The 20,372-nt window shown below is 35.7% G+C and overlaps 1 protein-coding gene across 1 annotated transcript in view; it reads left to right on the plus strand.

The window, feature by feature from the left end:
• SYN2 (synapsin II) overlaps positions 1–20,372 on the plus strand; it is a 121,114-nt gene that overhangs the window by 12,844 nt on the left and 87,898 nt on the right. Inside the window, exons 2-4 of the mRNA XM_031555504.1 lie at positions 8,144–8,201; positions 10,620–10,711; positions 11,950–12,106. Coding sequence (XP_031411364.1) covers positions 8,144–8,201; positions 10,620–10,711; positions 11,950–12,106 — 307 coding nt within the window. The remainder of the gene's footprint in view (positions 1–8,143; positions 8,202–10,619; positions 10,712–11,949; positions 12,107–20,372) is intronic.

Genomic DNA, 20,372 nt, shown 5'->3' on the forward strand with positions numbered 1-20,372 from the left:
ATATATTTTTTTTTTTCAGAGAATATTAAAATCAATAAAGCAGGCTGTATTTTAAGTATAGATAAACTTATGTCTAATTGTACTTTTAAATGTAATATTAAAATCAGCTTAGTTTTATAATGTACTTGGAAAGCCTAGTTGTGGAGAGAAGAGAATGTTCCTTTCAATGAGAGGGAAAAATTTCTAGTGATAAAACAAAAGTCCTGGTACTTCTGAAAATATTACAGACAGAAAGAGAGATCCTGGAAGTGTCAAAAAAAGAGGTATCAGCAACATTCTCACTGGAATAGAAGGTCAGGATAGCCTATATTCTGATTTATACAGCACTGCATTATCACCTTATCACATTATCATCATTTTTACATCCTGGATGTTTCACATACAGCTGTACACAGCTCAACAGCAACAAGAAGATGGAGCAGTTCTTGGAATCCGCAACATCATTCTGTGCACTTTCCTGCAGAACATGGCATAAAACGTGGTTTAAAAACAAAAACAAGAAAGCAACAGGAACAAAAAAAGTAATATAGAAAGCATGAGCAACTACTAGTAATTTAATCCACTTCAAAATCAATAACTGTTTCCTTATGGGTTTCTGCTAGCCCTGCATTAAGTACGTAGGAGCTGTTCATATTGTTGCTGGTAATATGCTTTCTCTAGTAGATCTAAAACTATTTACAAGTAAGGCTTATAAATCATGCATATGCTGTATATCATGTGTAATCATTCAGCACAGGTATATGCCTAACTTCAGAATAATGAATAATTTCCTCTGTTTCCAGCTCCTGTCTGTCACTGCTACCTCCTTTTCTTTGAAAGAGGGGTTGATAACGGTACATTATCATCAGATAATGATGGATCTGTATTTGTCTGTGGTTAGAAACATTTTCTTAAAATCAATCTAATCTACATTTCTTTCCACAGAAGAGGGCAGTAAAAGCCATATACTTTCTTTACTGTGCCTATGAAGGTGATAAAACAAGTTAGCTAAGCAGATCTGTAAAGATTAGTTTTTCTGATTGATCAACATGGAGAAATGAGGCAGCAAGTGACTATCTTAAGTCTAATAATAAGCCACACTAACATGAAAAAAGATCAAAAGATTTGCTTGGGACTTTGATATCTAGTATTCCTGTAACTCTGAATCTACTTGATGGAAGTGAAAGGATCTCTGAACCAAACAACTGCTGGTCTGTGAGAACTTGTTTAATCTTTTCTCATTTAAATCTGAGGAGTCGGGTGTTGATGAGCCCATACTATAGTTACATGGCTTTGAGAGTCCAGCTGGAAGAATTTAGATCCTGTGTGTGTATCTAACAAGATATTCTGGCTTTTGTGATAATGTCCCTTCTCTTCCATGCCCAGCCTTTCCCCTGAGCCTTGTCCCTGTGAGTAGGGTTGAAGATGGGAGGTCTGCAGTTAAAGCTGCAGGTTTGATGTTGCACTTAAACTGGTTTAGCTACAATCTGTGGCTGAAAGGCATGAATTATCTTTACCACTTCTTCAGACACGCATGAGTTTTGCACACTTTTCTCTTTGTCTCATTTCATTGACTGATTTGTTCAAAATCTCATCCATAAAATAAGCACAGAAGGAAACAAACTGGGGAGTTTAAGGTAAATTTTCTGAATTAACTTCAGGATTTCTGAAGATGAAATTCCACACATAATAGCCCAACATGTTACAAGGTGGTAACCATATGTAACATTTCCAGGTATTAGAGAATGTAAACAGAAAAATTTAAAGGCAGACAAATTTCTGCTGAAGGGTAAGATACTGTGGGTTCAGTCTTGAACCAGAAAGATTTGTTCATTCTAGGCTGGCTATTATCATTTTATTTTCTTTACTTCAACAGCAAAAAAAGTAAACTCAAATATCCCTTAATGTTACTTCTAGCTTTTAGGTCTAGGAAGCTCAGAGCAATGCCGAATATGCAGTTTGAGTCTTATAGCGCTAGGAGCCATTGAAACATTTAGCAGCATTTAGAACAGTAATATTTCATAATTGGGTTAGTGATGTTTTTCTGCATAGAAGCTTGGACTTTTTATTCAAAATACAGACTTAACCATGGAAAAGCATAGTGGTGGTTTGTTCTAATGAGTCTAACAGATCTGGAAAAGGTTTATATAATATGTTGCACCAAGTAAGATGTCTTCTAGTGATGAGGGAATGAACATTTAAAAACACTTTAATTTGTCATCTCACTTGCAAAAAATAAGCAACAACACAGAAATTACACTGTCCATAAATCTAGCAGTGTGCTAGTGGTAAATATTACATAATTGTAGATGTGGGATTTAGAGACATAAACAGAAAAGCAGTCTAGCATTTGGTCATGAAAAAGTTTTTTTTTTTGCTAAAGCATGCTGTTCAAAAAATCCAGCAAATTTAAGTCCCAATTAGATATTCAAGAGTAGGAGGCATATTCCTTCTGATTAGAGCTCTATTGAAAATACTGTATTCAGGCACAAAACAGAGTGACAAATAGAAGGGATCCTGATTAAAACAACAGAGATAGTTCTTGGACTGGAAGATCTGTATTGTGAAAGAAAGAATAAATAGCCCGATTTTGTTTAAATATGCAAAGATGATAACATTCTGGTATATGTCAAGGGGATAGGATAATTTTTTTGTTTGTTTTAAAAAGGCTATTAATAAATTATGACATTGGGATTGAGTCAGAGATCGTGGAAGCCTCTGAAGGTGCCACATACAAAGCTGCTCTGGGAAAAAAATGCTCTAGCAAGAGGGATATGTAGCACAGGGAGGGAAGGGGAATGATTGCCACTTAATTAGCTTGCATTCTTTATTTCTCAATAGTTCATTATTTATCAAAAACATTTTTAGAGTTTAATTTCTTTGGGCAATTTCTCTATTGTCTGGACAAGAAAATCCTCTACTGAAAAATACCTTTTCATGAGCTCAGCCATCACCTATAAAGGGAATGGTAAAACAGTTCTTAGGCACAGTTTAGTGGTCAGTGTTGGTGGAAGGTGGATGCTTGGACTAGATGATCTTAGAGGTCTTTTCCAACATTAACGATTCTAAGGGGCTTCCTCTGTAGAAGAAAGACTGAATGAAGTAGTGAGCTCTGTTTTTTTTATCATGTATGTAATAGGAAGTTCTTTACTTCAGGTTATAGGAGTCAGGGAAGAAAAGCTCTGCACTGGAGGATGGTTATTTCTTACAGATGTTTTGTACTTCCTTGTTGAGTTTGAACAATTCAGGTAAATGTACTTCAGTAAAACTGGGCAGATCAGCAATGAGTAATCCTGTTAGCTTGATAGAATAATCTGTGTGATAGATTCTAATATTATTAGGCCATCTGGGGTGACTCCATCATGTCCTCATGTGCTAGAACTGCAAGTGCTTGGTTTTGTTCCCAGCAATTTTCTTTCTGTATGATATGATGGGCAAGTTTGGCACTGGAATATCAGAGACAGTGATTTCAGGTAAAGATAGTCAGTGGAGACTGAGACCAGTGGAGACATCACAGTATCAAAAAACATGGCAATGTTGTATCACTGGGCACAGGGTGTGTTCAGAATACATTTCTACTGTGAGCTTGATTGATTAAAGAGAGGCCAAACCACAATTGTGAACATTGCATTACTGGCAGAAGTTGGTGCTTGAACAGTTTTTCTCCCTTCAGAAGGCAAGGCCATGACTTAATCTGAAGCCATGCAGTAATTGTGTCATATGTGTCATGCTGTTTTTATGAAATTAATCAAGTTTCTGTGACTTCTCAGATCACACAGTAAATAACTGGAAAGAACAACCCTTGTATCCTTTCCATTCCAGTGTCTCCATTGAATATGACACTTCATCATACTCAGTGATTAACAACAGAACTTAACTAGCATGGTATGAAGGTGAACTATGGAATCTGATAACGTAAGCTGTGCTTTTTACTTCAGAGCTGATAGAACATGCTGCTCTTCAAATTTACAGGCTCCTGGTAATGGAGATGAATGATAATCTAATTAACCCCACTTCAACAGGGAGCACTTCCAACGCTAGGAGTCATGCATGAGTTGGTACATTCTGTGCTTATGTTGTGGTGCTGATCTGCTTCTTTTAAGACAAAAAAGGTAATAACTTAAGAAAATATGTTTTGCATTAGTAAAGTACTGATTAGGTCATGTACAGAAGTATAACTTTACTATGAAACTTTAATTTTTTTTTTAAATCTCTATATGCACGTTGAAATTCCTGTGAACCAGTTACTTGAGACTGTATATGCATGTGTAAATTACCTGGCTTGAAGTGAATTCTGCTGTTTTTACGCATAGACAGGCTGCAATTTGTGTACTCTAGAGGGTGCTACTGTTCTAATTGGTGAACAAACTCTTGCCCAGTTGGAAACTGGCACTATAATTATTTTTGAGCGTACAGAGCTCTTACTGGAGTGAACAGAAATTGGATCCCACTGTTCCAGCATGACTAGAATCCAGTGCTTAAGCTAATCTAAATCTTGTGCACGCTGTACAGAAATCATACCACCAATGCTTCACTAAATTGACAAGAAGGGCAAATTGCAGTATTTAAGTGTGTGAGGTGCTCTGCAAATAGAGACTTACATGAGTAGGTTTTTGCAGGACTAGAGTAGGGGTTTGCAGGACTAGAATCCATGTTTTTACAGGATGTGTGCTCTTTAATAAAGGCTCTTGCTGGTAAACTCTGCACTGTGGTGTTTAAGAATGCAAACTGAATAAGCGTAAGTCTGTTGCATGGTAGGAAATAATTTTCCTGTTGATTTTGTTGCCAACTGACTATAGTACCAGTGTTAATGCTTTGTTCATTGTACCATTGGTTTCACGGGATAGTAAGGTATTGTAGAGTTGTGTATAGCTGCTCAGTGATTTGAGGGAAGTGTTTCAGTTTTTATTTAAAATATATTTTAAACATTTTCACTACTTGCTGCTTCATTGTCCTTGCCAAAACTGAAGAGCATGAGGTCATATTTGGCTGTATCTACAGCAACTCTATATTTCATAGTTGTTTAACTTTAAATGTGCAAGATTTTTGTCCAGAAAATTAATTTTGAAGCAAGAAATTCAAAATACGTAAAATATTTTTGCATAGATTCTAACTGCAAGAAGTTCATGCTAATGACTGTAATAAGGAGCAGTAAGTGCCAATAAGGCACTCAGGTGCTTTGACTAGAAGTCCCAGTGTTGAAAGCATTACTCCCTTTCTGCTGATGTGCTGTGAGAGTTGATGTACAAATATTCCATGCTTGGGGCTGAGATGAATAAGGTGTAACTGGAATTTCAGACTACATTTCAATAAAGTTCTATAAGTTAATAACACATTATTATTCTATTCCCTATTTTCCCTTAGGAAAATAAGGTAATTATTTAAGTATTGTCTTTATGATAGGATTGCAAATAGGAAAATAATCAAATAAGGCATGACTGTATTTCCTGAGCATGGTAAACAAAACAAAGTTCTATTTCACAGCATATTCCTAGTATGAGTACCTCAGAGTTTCTTCTGGAAATAGAATTACAGAATGAATAAAGCTGGGAAAGACCTTTAAGATCATCAAGTCCAGCCATCAAGCTATCATCACCCTGCCCTCTAAACCATGTACCTCAGTTTCCCTCCACATTTCTTCAACTCCAGGGATGGTGACTCCACCGCTTCCCTCGGCAGCTCATTCCAATGCCTCACAACCCTCTGTGAAGAAATTTTTCCCAGTATTCAACCTGAACCTCCCCTGGTGTGACTTAATGCCATTACCTCTCTTCCTACCACTGTTACTTGGGAGAAGAGACAAAGAGACAGACTCACACCTCACCACCACCTCTTTTCAGGTAACTGTAGAGCATTATAAGGTCTTCCCAAGCCTCCTCTTCTTCAGGCTGAACAATCCCAGTTCCTCAGACACTTCCCATAAGACTTGTGCTCCAGACCATTTGCCAGCTGTGTTGCTTTGTTTCTCAGGACATGCTCCAGCACCTCAGTATCTCTCTCTTTTCGTTGTAAGCTCTTTTTTAATGAGATCCAGATGAAGTCTTGCTGTTTGTGGATCAGCATTTGGAGAATATTATTACACATTTTTATGTAGTTAATTTTGGCCGACGCTAATCTGAAATTAAATTTCTTTGAATGTTAGTGTTATGCTTGTTTTCAAGCCTAGATGATATAACTTCAGTACTTACTATGCTGTTTATTCTCAAAACTGAAGTCATTTGTTGAAACATGAATTGTGCCAGAGCACAGTTGCTTAAAGGTTGCATCATCTCTAAATGATGCTGAAGTAGAAAAAAGTAAATTTAAAGGGGTAGCATTTCACCTTAACTAATGTTTGGAGCACATTCTAATAAATGCAGTGAATCTAATGCTAAAGAACAGAGGAGCCTCTCTTTGGATCTTTGTGGTTTCTTAGTTCTATTTCCTGTCAACAGCTGATTACTTCTTCATGACATTTGTTAAGGCCTGTGCTCTGGTTGACTTATGGTCTCTATATGGTCAAGTTACCATTCATCACTGAAGAAACTGTATTACCTTAAGATTGTTTTTCATTGTTAAAGGGGCAACTATACTATAAATTCACTGAGTTATGCAGCCAATGTAATTCTACTTTAATTTGTTTTATATGATGTTCAATAATGTATTTATTGCATGCATTGCTGCACTGTAAATAAAACTAGTTAACAAAACATGTTTTCAGTCAAATTCAACAATAGCATTGCTATTAAACTAATAATTAGAACTGGAATGTTAAATATTCTTTACAAAGCAGTGAATCCTTTTTTCTTTTTAAGAGACGTTTAAGCTGTCTGTCCTTGTGAATTGGTCACTTTTCTCCTGAAACAGGATTAGTGTTAACTTTGAATGTGGTACTGTCCTTTCTTCCCTGTGGCTTTTGTAGTCTTGAGTAATGTGGATGTCCTTGTTTTTCTGTGACTATTAGATTAACATGGTTGAGCTGATAGTCCACAACAAACAGCATTACAAAAGTTAATTTTGTTTATACATCTTCAGTTTTCAAGTAATTTTTTTTTAATCCCTACATGAAATGTCAGAACAAATTTGGAAATAAAAGTTGTAAGTAATAAAAATAAGTAATAATTCTGTAAGCTAGACTTGTGATGTAAATATATTTATCTTCTTTATTGGCAAAATTATTCGGCAATGTTATCCTCAATATGCAACTCATGCAGTAAAAGAATGGATTTCGGACTTAGTATCTTGTCTGCATTTCTTAAAAACAAACAAACAAACAACAGTATGAGCCAGTAATACAAATGCTTTCTTCATTATTTTCTTACTAAATGTGTATTCATACAGAACTCATTACTGAAAATGTTTTAGTATCTCTTTCCAGCATAAACAATTTCTTTGCTTATTACCATCAGTTATTTAAAAAAAATAAAATAAATTTGAAGAGATCTTTAAGAAATATATTGCCAAGGGCAGTGTTTGCCATTGATCATTGAGATACTTGGTTCTTCCTGTGGTGGGCCTCACTGGAAAAAGGATTTTCCAAAAGCAGTAGTGAGTTGTTTTATTACATTGTTCAGATTACTTCCACAGATAAGATAAATTTAGTTTAACTGATAGCATTTTGTCCAATGTTGAAAATGAATAACGTTTTATTGAAACTTGCAGTGTTCTGTGTTTTATTTTTGTTTTGTGTGGCAGATTTTTACTTGCTATTAGTAAAACTGGGAAAGATACTTTAAGCTTTGGCCTGAATGAAGAAGATTAAGGGATACCACCTCTTTTTTTTTTTAACTACACAGTGCTTTTTCAACAAGTTGTTTTGTTTGTTAGTTTATTTATTTTCATTCTTCTTTACTCCAAAGCAGTTAATTGCTAGGTTAGACATACGACTTACAAAAATCTAGAAAACCATTTACATCTTAAACCTCAGTGATGGGACTGTTGTGTTTTATCACAATAACTGCAGTTCATAACAGCTCATAATTTCTCTTTCAACTAATTACAATGACACTTTAATGTTGAAAATCACATTGGGTGATCTTAGGGAGAATCACAGAACAGTATGAAGTGGGATATTAGAGACAAAAGGGTGTAAAAGAATTTCAGTATGTAGGAAATAGGGGGATCTTTCAGTATTACTGATTACAGAGATATATTCTTGATTTCCGTCTCCCTTTTTTTCCTGCAGGGCCAAGGCTTTTCGTGGAAAAAAAGTCCATGGAGAATATGACATTAAGGTTGAACAGGTAATTAAATGACTCAACCATCCAGATTGTGGGTTTGGTTTTTTTTTTTGCATAGATATACAGCTAGATATACAAACATATATACAGTATGCACACTATATATACGTATAGAGGCTGCTCCAAAAGTAATGCCTCCTATTTTATTATGTTGGCCCACGATATCAGAGGTGGATATTTGGTGATATGAACCTGAACCTTCCCATCAATATTCCATTACATTTTGTTGCTATGTGGCAGATGGCAGAAGAGAGGCAGTCTAACAAAATAATGTATGTCATAGAAGTGTGTATGGAGAAAAAGGATGTGATAGAACTTCTCTGTGTGGAAAAAGTAGCCCCCCCTGACATTTTTCACTGCTTGCTGAAAGTTTATGGAGACCAAACAGCAGATGTGAGCACAGTGAGGCTGTGGGTGGTGTGTTTCAGCAGTGGCAGTAGCAACAGTGACCTACCTCCTCTGGTGCAGCTTGTTGTGAGTGTGGCATGCAGGCTTTTGCTCATCACCATCAAAAAATGTAGAGCTAATGGTGATGACTATGTTGAAAAATATTGTTCTATAGATTAGAATTGGCTTTATCAAACAGCATTATCGTGTTCTTTGTTGTAGTTTCCATGAAAATAATTAGGAGGTATTACTTTCGGAGCAAACTACAGACATATAGATGTGTATGTGTAGTCCTTTGTACTTTAACAAAAACTCTCAAGTCAGCTTACCTAAATTCACTTTAATACTACATCTTTCTTGGCTCTGGTCTTTACACGCTAAATATCTGTCTCGTGTTCTTGGCTTGGAACAGTTTCACAGGGATCTTCAACAGTATTGGTGGAGAGAGAGGAAAAAGAAAATGCTATTTTGTCTCCAGATACTATTCACACGTAACAGACTGTGCAGCTGATATCATGTGCATTCTTTACTATTAACTATTATTTTATATATATATATATAATATATATATATATATATATATAATATATATATTATATATATATAGTTATATATATAATATATATTTACTATTAACAAAAGCTCTGTGTGACTAGAGTTTCCTCGTATGATCTCTCTTAGGACCAGATCTACCTTAAATCAGTATGAATTTGAAGGTTTCTGAACCCTCTTAATCACTCTGTAATACATCAGCACCTTAAATTGTGTACAAATATTACTAACTTCAGTGTTCTTTTCTTATTACCAAAGAGCATTATTTTATTTTTGTACTACTTACAGCATTCAGCCTATAATCTACAATATTTTCTGTCGTGTGCTAAGCTTTTAAAGTACAAAACCTATACTGCAAATCTTCTTAATCATAGAATATTATTAATGAATGGAAGTGATTATTTGTCAATGTCAGATAAAAAAAAAAAAAAAGATTTTACAATATACAAATATGCCAGTCTCCCACCTTTTGCAATGTTTTTACAGTAATCTTAAATGTTCCCCTTGTGTTTAGAACATCATATTAATGATTCAAGGAAGTATGTAAGCATATGGAATTTCATGAAGAGACATCCGTGCCTGAAGTCAAGAGCATACTTAAGCCACTGAGTTGGAATGGTGGCTAGAGTTGTCAATACCTGCCTTAAATGACCGCTGAATTCTTGAAGTCTTACCCAGATTTCACTAATAAACCTTCAATTATACAATTTTTCAAGAGCAGACTGATGAGAATTCTGACAGTCTCTATCCTTTATTAGTGTCTGGGATAGCACAGACAGTTTTGTTTATCCTCCAGAAGACACTTGGCTGCATTTCAATTATTCTGCTGTGTAATGTTATTGTAAAGTGCTTTGAGAGTCTAAGCTGATGAAAGACTGGGTAAATGAAAAACATCCTGTCTGTTTATTTCAAATAACTGTAGATTTAGAGTATGGATTTCGTTCCTTTCAAATGCCATATTTTCAGCGTGAGAACATAGAGAAAATTATTTACTTGTGAGTTTTGCAAGTCAATTGCTTAGTAGCACCATATATTTTTGAAAATACAGTAAAAGCACAAAAAAGAAAGTAGTAAAGTATATGAAGGGAATGGGAGAAAAATCAAAACACGCTTACTATCTGTCATAAGAAATTATTCTTTGCCGTATTTCTCTTCACATTGATTTTATGCTATTAGCTTCAAAACATTAGGTACATTTTTGTTCTGCCTCTGTTAATCTCTATTGTACACTATACCAAGCAAATATATAATCTCTACTGTGTCCCAGTCCTTTATACAGCTTTTTACTTTTTTCTTTATATTTTATTCAAATGTGTTGTGCCATTACCCATACTGTGACCCACACTGTTGGTTTAATATTCTTTCAGTGCTCATTGTGTTCTAAATACATATTGTTAGCAGTTCAGATACATAAAGAAAGGGCTTTGGGGAGATAAAAGCTAAAATAATACAAATTGGCTAATGTGAATCCTCTTTTCATAGGCAGAATTCTCAGAAATCAACTTGATAGCCCATGCTGATGGCAATTATGCAGTAGATATTCAAGTATTTCGAAATGGCACTAAAGTTGTCAGGTAAGAAAAACAAGATAACAGCAGAAAGTAATAGGTGGCACAATTTATGTGTGTAAGATGTACTACTTTTATGTGTGGTGGAGATTTTGACAAATACAACACACCTTGATCACTAAGCATGATAAGAATTTGAACAGTGGAGTAGATCCTGAGACAGGAAGTAAATCTCTCAACATTTGAATCACATGGAAAATGGGGTAAGTCCCCTTTGAGCTATCTGAAACTGGCTCTTACCTGACTTCAGCTGCTGAGATTTTTCTCACAGAGGCCACCCATGCAGCTCCTCACTACCAAAATTTTGCCATGTAAGCTCAATATAAAAGGGAATTAGGTCTGATATAAATACATGTATGGGAATCGGAGTTATCAATTTGAGTCTTATATTTCTGTCAGATTTATGCAGTGTTGGTGATTTAGTATGTGTCAGACTGTTACAGATGAGAAATAATTGTTTATAGCATTGAGTGTTTTCTATTGAATCATAGAATGGCTCAGGTCAGAAGGGATCTTAAAGATCATCTAGTTCTGTTTTGCTGTTGAGCAGGGTTGCCAACCACTAGACCAGGCTGCCCAGGGCAAGATGAGACTTCCCAGGGGCTGAGCAGGCGATTACCTCCCTCACCCTTCTGGCCACAACTCCTTGTCAGGGCTGCTCTCAACGAGTTCTTTCTCCAGGCTACAAATATCTGGGATTGCCCCAACCAAAGTGCAACACCTTGCCCTTGGCCCTGTTGAACCTTATTAGGTTTACATAGGTCCTCTTTCCAAGTCTGATCCCAGGCCCATCTGGATGGTATCCCTTACCTTCTACTCTATCAACTGCACCACTCAGTTTGGTGTCATCAGCAAACTTGCTAAGGGTACGCTCAATCCCACTGTCTGTCACTGATAAAAATGTTGAAGAGCACTGGTCCCAAAACAAACCCTTGGAGGTACCACTCATGGACAGCCTCCATGAACGTCTGGGCACAGATCCTTTTCCCCAACACTGGCTGCTGGCAGAGGCATTTGTCTGCTTTATCAGTTCCTGAGGAATGACAGACATAGAAGTATCCTGAGAACATATTCAGAGTTTATATTAAGTGATTTATCTTTCAGTGGCAAAAAAAAAACAAACCAACCTGAAAAGCCTTGGTAACTTGTCTCTCTTCTTAATAGAGCTGCAATATTTTCTGGATGCTGATATTCTCAGAAATAATTTGATCATTGATTAATACAAATATATCTCTTTCTGCTAGGTCATTCAGACCTGATTTTGTCCTCGTTCGGCAACATTCATTCAGTATGGCAGAAAATGAAGATTTCCGAAACTTGATCATTGGACTGCAGTACGCGGGCATCCCTAGTGTCAACTCCTTGGAATCAATCTATAACTTCTGTGACAAACCGTGGGTGGTAAGTGATGTACTGAAAAGTTCTCTTGCTGCAAATTTAGGAACTTACTTCTGTTTGCTTGTTTAGTTGCTCATGAGCACTGACTGACCAACCGTAAAGTCACAGAGCAGTGGAACATTTGTGAGAGGAATAAAAATCAAACTTGAGTATTTAAACTTTTTTTTTTTTCTTTTCTAAAAAGACAGTGTAGGCAGTGTGGAGATAGAGAAAAATATTTGTGGTATAAATACTGAAATAAGTGAGGAAACTAATGGAAAGCCTATCCACTACTAACATCCTCAAGTGAGGAAAGTATTTATTCACAATTTGTGTGGGAAAAGCGAGCTGAGAATACTTTTCATATTTGTGGTTTTGAACATAATTTAAAGACTTTTAGCCAGTGTTTTCCTCATGCCTGCAAAATTTTTGGGGCTATGCTTCAGCGAGGAAACCTGAAGCTATTAGTTTCATCATTTGAAAGCTCTTTTCATAATCTTGGGCACATTGGGTAGGAGTTGACCTTTTTACAGTTACACCTGGAGTAATGAGGCACATTGGAGACTCACTGAAACAGTTTTAGTGTAGAAGCTAATTCTGCTTCTCATTGCACACTTTGTAGTGATGGAGATAGACTTGGATGATATATTTTGTTCATAGAGAACTAATTAGCATGCAGAAGTTAAAATATGATGCTGTGAAAGATGATTATGGATGGTACTATCATTTCCTTTCATAGATGTGTTCAGTTGCCAAGACCTAATGAAGCTTTAAAGGATACTACCTGCTATAAGTAGTCAGCAAGTCCTGTTTTTTTTCCTCTTGATGCTTAAGTAAGAAAATAACTTAGTACAAATATTTTTCACACTAAAGGAAAGCTTTATTGTAATACTTTGTGGCCTCAAAGATGTTTACTTATTTTACATTTACTTTGAAAACCCTATAGAATACTGTCAATGTTGAAACGTACATATCTTGCAGTTAATTTTATCATACTTTTGTGTTGCAATAAACTACAGCAGGGAATAAAGAATTGATAGTGTTTACAGCTTTCCAGAATACATATTTTACATTGCTGAATCAGGCACGTTTAAATGCAATGATTATGCAGTAAAAAGAAACCAATGTTCTTCTGGTGACTTTAGTGTTATGGCTCTTCCTACACCAAACCAAGATGTTTCTTCTATCTGATCCATTTCACAGATGTGAAATGAGCTGATTATCCTTTCTAATAATAGCTGAGGGTAACTGAGTGTTGTAGAAATACTTGCTGTAATAACTGCCATATCTGCTATGTTTGATTTATTTATTTTCATATATTCTCTTTTGGACTTAATTTTCAGTACTATTTCCAAGCCCAGACATGAATGCCTTTAAATTTTTTTTCAGTTAAGCTTATTTTATTTGAATATAGAGAATGATTCTAGTTTCACTGACAATTTTCTACCTTGCTATTTCTACCTCTGACAGCCAGAATACATTTTATTTGAACTGCTTAAATTTTACACAATCTCAGTACATTTCACATCTCTTGGATATTCCCTCTCAAAATATCTATCCTGAAGAATTTTTTAAGTATCAGGTCACTCGTTTCAAGCCAACATCTTTCACTTTAAAATTTACTGCCATGTTTCCTTGAATGGAAGTTGTTTTCATTATGATGTGTAACAGAAGGATTGCCTCAGTTCTGCTTTACTACCTGTGGCCATCAGCTGAGACTGCAAATGTGCAAGTGGTTCCTCTTACAAATTTATAGCTGGACTGTACCTTAATTTATCCTACTTTAAAAGAATGTGGAATTTTAACTTGAGGAAAAAATAGCTTATCAAAATACAAGGGGTCTTGTTTGTGCTTTTAACTTGGAATTTTGTGATTTCTGTTCTTTGTTGTCATGGGAGATGCAGAGACAACCACATTCATCCATATTTCATTGTGAAATCTTTATCAAGTGTAGGGATGGTGGCCACTACAAGACGACATGTAAACCTGTTACAAGTCATGTCTGGATTTAATTTTCAAAGGGTAAAAATCCATTGGTCCTTTGATTTAGCCAGTCTCATAAATATTCAAGTAATGCAGCAGAACGCGAGACCTGTTTATTTTACTATTATTTTCTAGCTTGTTAGATTAACCCTAACTCAAACATGCTACCTTGCCTGTGTAAAATCCTGACAGCAAACTATTCTAAAGAAAAAAAACTGAGAAGAAAAATAGGTTTCACTTCATACATACTTTTTTTTATAAAATGAATCTTAGCATCAGGAAAGAGCATGTTCAGTGATCATGAGTGTCCACGTCAACTTTGCAGTAGTGCAAGTAAGCAAAAATGTGCATCGACTGGCAGATTAGACTCATCTCTTCACAGTGCATCATGGTTGCCTTTCTCAACAATTCTTGCTAGCAAGAAAGGAAGATCTGATATTTTTTAGGAATACTTCTATAAAAATTGCAGATTCAAAAGCATGACAATTACAAAGTAAAGGAATAGATTAACTCAAACTATCATCGTTATTAATTGATAAGAAGTAGATCCCTTCTATAATGGAAAATTTGATTTGCAGAAGTGAATTAAGATTCTGTAACAGCAGAAAAACACAAAGTGACACACAGACTCACTGCGTTGGACCCTAGGGGCTGAAAAATTACTGAATTAGCTGAGGACACCAATCATTTGTATTTACATAAGTGTAAAATCAGGAGAGCCGTATAGAATTTGTAGAAGGGGAAGTCAGAGAAGTTAGGCTGATTATAAGAGGGCCATGGAATAGAACAAGAGTTAGAATCCTAAATACTAGATCTTTGTTTCCTAAGTTACTCTACTTCACAGTAACAGGTCTTTGCCTTTATTAGGACATAGAACACAGCATTTTTGTTCAACTCTAAAAACAGATTGACATCCTGCATTAGAAACTACTGCACGTTTCTGTAATTTTCTGATAGAATGCTTTACACTGCATCTGCAGATGCAGATTTCTGTGTCACTGCCAGTAGGCAGTCAGCAAGTTTGTATTTAAACGTTTATATTTGTATGTTATTGAAAGATGGGAGTGTGGTGGGAAAGCTGCCAGAAAACAGTCAAAACATTTCTGAAATCAAGTCTTAAATCCCGTTTTCTAGTGTTGGGACATACATAGTTCCTTCAAATGCAAGTCAAAAGTTCAAAGCACCGTATTGCCCTTTGAAAATTTAAGATGCCAGCAACTGTGGCAAAGAAAATATTGAATTGAATACTGTGTGTGCGGTGAGGTGTTTGCATACTGAAATATGTTAATGACTTGGGTTATTACAGAACTTCTCTTATTTCACTTCTGTGATAATACTTGCCACCTACCTCATGAAAAATGCATGATTGTCGCTTTAGAGATGGCTTCTACTTACATGCTAGTAAGAACATCAGAACTCAGGCTGAAAGCATGAGTTTTACAAATAGAGACTGTTTGTTGTTACTAAGTGCATACTGAGCTGTGGAAGAACTGCTTTAAGGTTAATAACTTCTCACAATAATTGGAATGTTTCCTTGCATTGTCATGTTTCTATGGGGTTCTAATGAGATAAATTTGGCCTAGTTTAATTTATAGTTACATTGGGTTCGGTTGGTACAGAAGCATACATTTTCTTTGCTGGTTTTATAATCTATCTTACGATAGTACTCAAATCTAGCTGTGTGCAGCACCTGTTATCTTACTGACATAACACCAAGGTTTATAGACTAGTTATTTTATTGTCTGTTTTACTTCAGAAAAATTCATTCCAGAAATAAGTGAGACCTTACTTCACTGAGGCTTAAGAGACTGTAATATTTCTGTTAGTATGTGATGTCAGTAAGCAAAGTATGTAATCTCAGAGGTCAGAAGTAATTTTAAAAAACTGAAAATAATGTCAATGCCTGAAGTGATCTCACGCTTATGATTAGGGTAATAATATATTTGAAAAAAGAATAAAATCCATTGCATTGTGTTGCTATTTCAAAGAAAATACATAATTCTATTTTGCCAGTGTATTTCTGCATACTTCCTATTATGATCAATGTGAAATTTTGATTGTTTAAATGTTTGTATCAAGTGAACTCTGCTCTTGATTTTTACGTTTAATTGTAAATATTGATGATAGAAGCACAGTCTTGGAGTACTACACACCACTAACAGTGATCCATACTAACTGTTCATCTATAATCTGTATAGCAAATATCCAGTAAGTGGAATTATGAAGTGAGATAGAATTAACAGGTGAGGTTACTTAACATACAAACTCTGGCTTCCTTGTTGGGAGCTGTACGATTAAATGTCCATAGCTGCTATAAATAGAATATCTTATTTTGATTAAACCTTAGCTATGTCATAGCTGTTTCTTTCAGTACAGAAACTGAATTGTGGTTTCTAGGTTCAAATACTGATAATGTTTTAACAGAGCACAGATGACAATTCCTGCAATTGTATGTAATAAATACGTATTTTTGAAGAGGAAGAAAATCTTTGTGGAATCAGCTGGATTCCATGATGACTGTTCTTCCTCTTTTACTGAAGAGGAAAAACACAGCAGCATCTGTGGCTGTCTGTAAATCTGTTTTTTCGTTAGCGTGACTTCGGCGGGCTGGTTGGTTTAGAAGTATTCAAGGGTCTACTTAGACATTAACTACACAGTCATTCTGGTGAAGGAGATGGCAGAACCTACGGAAAACATATGAGCATTATGACCTTGGTTAGCTGCTGCCAAGCTGGTGGGAGCACTTGAAGCGCTGACTTGTTATAATCACAGAAGGGATGTAGGAGCCCACTGTAGCGTGTCAAGCTGCTGCGTAGACATAACAACCTGTGAAGGGTGTCTGTCACTGCACGGATGGGAAGGCTGGATACTGAGCAGTCTCAGCCTCTAGTGAAGAAAACTGTTGGCGTAGTAACAAAGTGCTACATCATTCTCCTGTTCAGCAGTGTGGGAAATAGAGGGAGAAAAATAGGAATTCTTTTCTGGTCAACAGCTGGAAGAGTGGAATTAAGGTCCAGAAAACAGACTTATCTGTATTTTAAAGGCACCTGAAAGATTCTGGTATTTTTTTATGTAGAGTGCCAGATGTAACCTCATATACAAAAGATCACTGTGACTTTACTTCATTGTATGAATTTATTGCTATTAAAGATTTGAAATGCCGGAGAAGTGTGATAATATACTCTGTTATGCCAGAAGTCTTTTTCTTGCTCATCTGCATTCATTCTGAGACTGATTATAATTTTTCCTTTTATCAGCCTTCGTTGTACTATAAACATCAGTTACTCTTTGTGCCTTTTCCTACAGTTCATGAGTCAACACTCAAGTGAGTTTTGAGCAAATTTGAAATTTTTTCCATCGTGCTCCTTTTGCCAAACTTACGTAACTCCATGACTTCATCTGTTGTATTTTGCTTCGTGTTGTTTTTGCAGATTTTCTCCTTACTTATCTTCATCTTTCTCTTATTGGACACATTGTTTCTCTGTTCTCATCTTCCTATTCTCGAAGGTTGTTTTTGACTGTCCTTTGTTGCTTTCTGATAGTATCAGAATATTTTCCCCTGACTTTTCTCCTTCATTTGTTGCTATAAGAAGTTGCACTTCTGTGCTTTCTCACTTTTCAAGATATACTTTCATAATCTGAGCTGCAGACTGGGGCACTGACAAAAAGGTTACAGGCACTCTGCAGGGAGAAGCATATAAAAGAAATGAGCTCTGTTCATTCCAGCTTCCTGTTGACAGAAATTATTGAAGCTATGCCAGCAGGCAGACACAGGCACATAGATAAGTTTCAATATTGTGTCATAGTATTTTCTGGAGAATGAATAACATAAAATGAATGTCCATGAGAAGAGAAGTCTTTTTGAAAATCTATTTACTGTAAACTTAATTTTATGAGTCAACCTTCAGTGCTATTTTGTCTTAATGAGATAAAATATAAATTTCTTACCAAATAAACTGCGTTTTCAACCACGCTAGCAAGATTGATCTACCTGATAGAAAATACTGGGGACAGTGAGCAGCCAAAATATGGGATTATGTGGATCCCACCCACTCATGCCGTTTAGTATCCTTTTTCTACTCTTACACTTTAGGAAGCCATGGTAGCAAAAGCAGTTCCTTCCTTTCAGGAGTGGAGACCAAGGGCTGCACCTCTCTTCAAGATTTGTTTTCTTAGGTACTGGATGTCACTGCATGACTGACAATGTCTGAACAGGTTCATATCACAATGTGTGGCAGTCCCCTCAACAAATTCAATTTGCCTCTTTGAAAGCAATTACACAAAGGGAGAATACTTTTTAAAAACTGGTCTCATGGCTCGTATTCAACTGAAGGGTATTCTGTAGGACAGCCAGAGAACAAACTACATGTGCTATTCTTCTAGTCCTGATCTGAGCAGATCTTTAAGCATAAAAACTGTGGTTTACTTCTCTGTCAGCCAGTGAAGATCTTGGTGTCTTTGCTCAATCTGCCAGCTAAAGCTAAAACACGTTGATGATTTGTAGTGCGAGAGCTGAAAGTAAATTCACAAAACTGTGTCAGAAGGAAGGTGAAAACATTTTAAGCTTTTTGGTTAAAATTAACTTACTAGTGAGTTTGAATGCTAAATTGGAGCAAAGAATGTAGTAATCATTGTTTTTTTTTTTTAATTAAGTTACAAAGGAACCTACATCAAACACTTATTTCCTGTTTGTACCATTCGTAGAGAAGAACAGGACAAAGTGACAACAACTTTGCACAAAAATTTAAGAATGTAATGAAAAAGATCTGAAGCTACTTTTGCATTAAATTAGCAACTTCATTCCTGCAATAAAAAGCAAACATGGATTTGCTTAAGTTTACTTTCCTAAAATATGAAAGTTCACATGAAATTACTTGAGAACAGCAGAGAACTTTAAATAATGATTAGTTTTTAGCAGTGGATTAGTTTTTTTTTTCATGCAGCATGCAACTTTTACAGGAATGTATTCATAAATCTGTTTGAACTATGAAGTACTTATATGTAAATTGATTATATGTTTGCCTTTGACTAGTAACTAATGCTATGAGGCTAATTTAATGCAAAAGTAGCTTCAGATTTTTTTCACTAAATTCTTGATTTTTTTGTGTGAAATAGTTGTCACTTTGCCCTGATCTTCTCTGTGCTAAGGGGCAGAACTGGGAGCTCTTAACATCCATTATAGACTTTCACTGCACTGAACATTTCCAGAAGCAAAAAGTTGAAGTAGATCTTTATCTATTTCTTAGCTTCTACTGGAAAGAAACTATATTTAAATAAATATAGAAACTGACATACCTATCACTGACATTCCTGTTCTGTGAAGTGCTTCTTCTCTAGTTTACAGTTCAGTTTATATCACTGTAGAGCACAGCATAATTTGGATGCTGGCCACCTCAGAGAAGTCCTGGGACTTTCTGTGCTGGACTTGAAAGAGAGTATGTTTGGTGATCCTGTCTTGGCTGGTAGCGTTCCATCACTGACATTTGCCAACAGATAATATGAAAATTTTTGTAACAAGAAGATTAGGAAAATCCATGTAGGCATGAAGTCCATGTTGATTGAGTTTGAATTTTGTGAACAAATTTGTATATGCACATGCTTCTGTCTATGCACATTTTGAGAGAGGAATAAATAACTGAACTAGATATTTAGGCAGTCTTAAAATAAGCTTTTACTTTTCAACAGTTCTGTATGTAAATAATGCATTGTTTCTGAAAACAACTTCATGTTGAGACATCTGAGCAACTGCAAAAAATTTCATTAACTTATGAGGGTCCTTAACAATTGGAGGGCTATATCTGCAAAAATACTGTTTGCATCGTAAGACTGACTCTTCGTATCCTAGTGTGAAGCTTCACTGAATTAAATTTTATTATTTTCTCAAAATAAATATTTTAACTGGAGAATCTCATACTGGGGGAGGGGAGCAACAAAAAGAAAACCCATGCCACACAATAAAATTTCTTTATTGTAGTGAGACTGAAATTCTTCTGAAAAGTGCTTAAGCACACGCCCAAGTCTCATTAAAGTAAACAGGTGCACAAATGTTTCCTTGAAGAGGACACTGAACTCAATGTTCCCATCACAGTGGAATCAACTGCACATTCGTATTGCTGCCAACTGCACCCAAGAAAGAGTTTTTATTTCAATGACTCAGTTCATAAAATTTTGTTTCTTTTTCTATCTTTTCATTCTAAAATAAGAAGTTCCAAGTCATCTTGATCTTGGCCGCGTGGTATGAATAGTTCTTTTCTGACAAGCACCACTTGATCTGTTTCTATGCTTTATGCTTGTAACTATTATTTCT

Source organism: Meleagris gallopavo, chromosome 14, assembly GCF_000146605.3.
Source record: "Meleagris gallopavo isolate NT-WF06-2002-E0010 breed Aviagen turkey brand Nicholas breeding stock chromosome 14, Turkey_5.1, whole genome shotgun sequence".
In the NCBI taxonomy this organism is placed as follows: domain Eukaryota; kingdom Metazoa; phylum Chordata; class Aves; order Galliformes; family Phasianidae; genus Meleagris; species Meleagris gallopavo.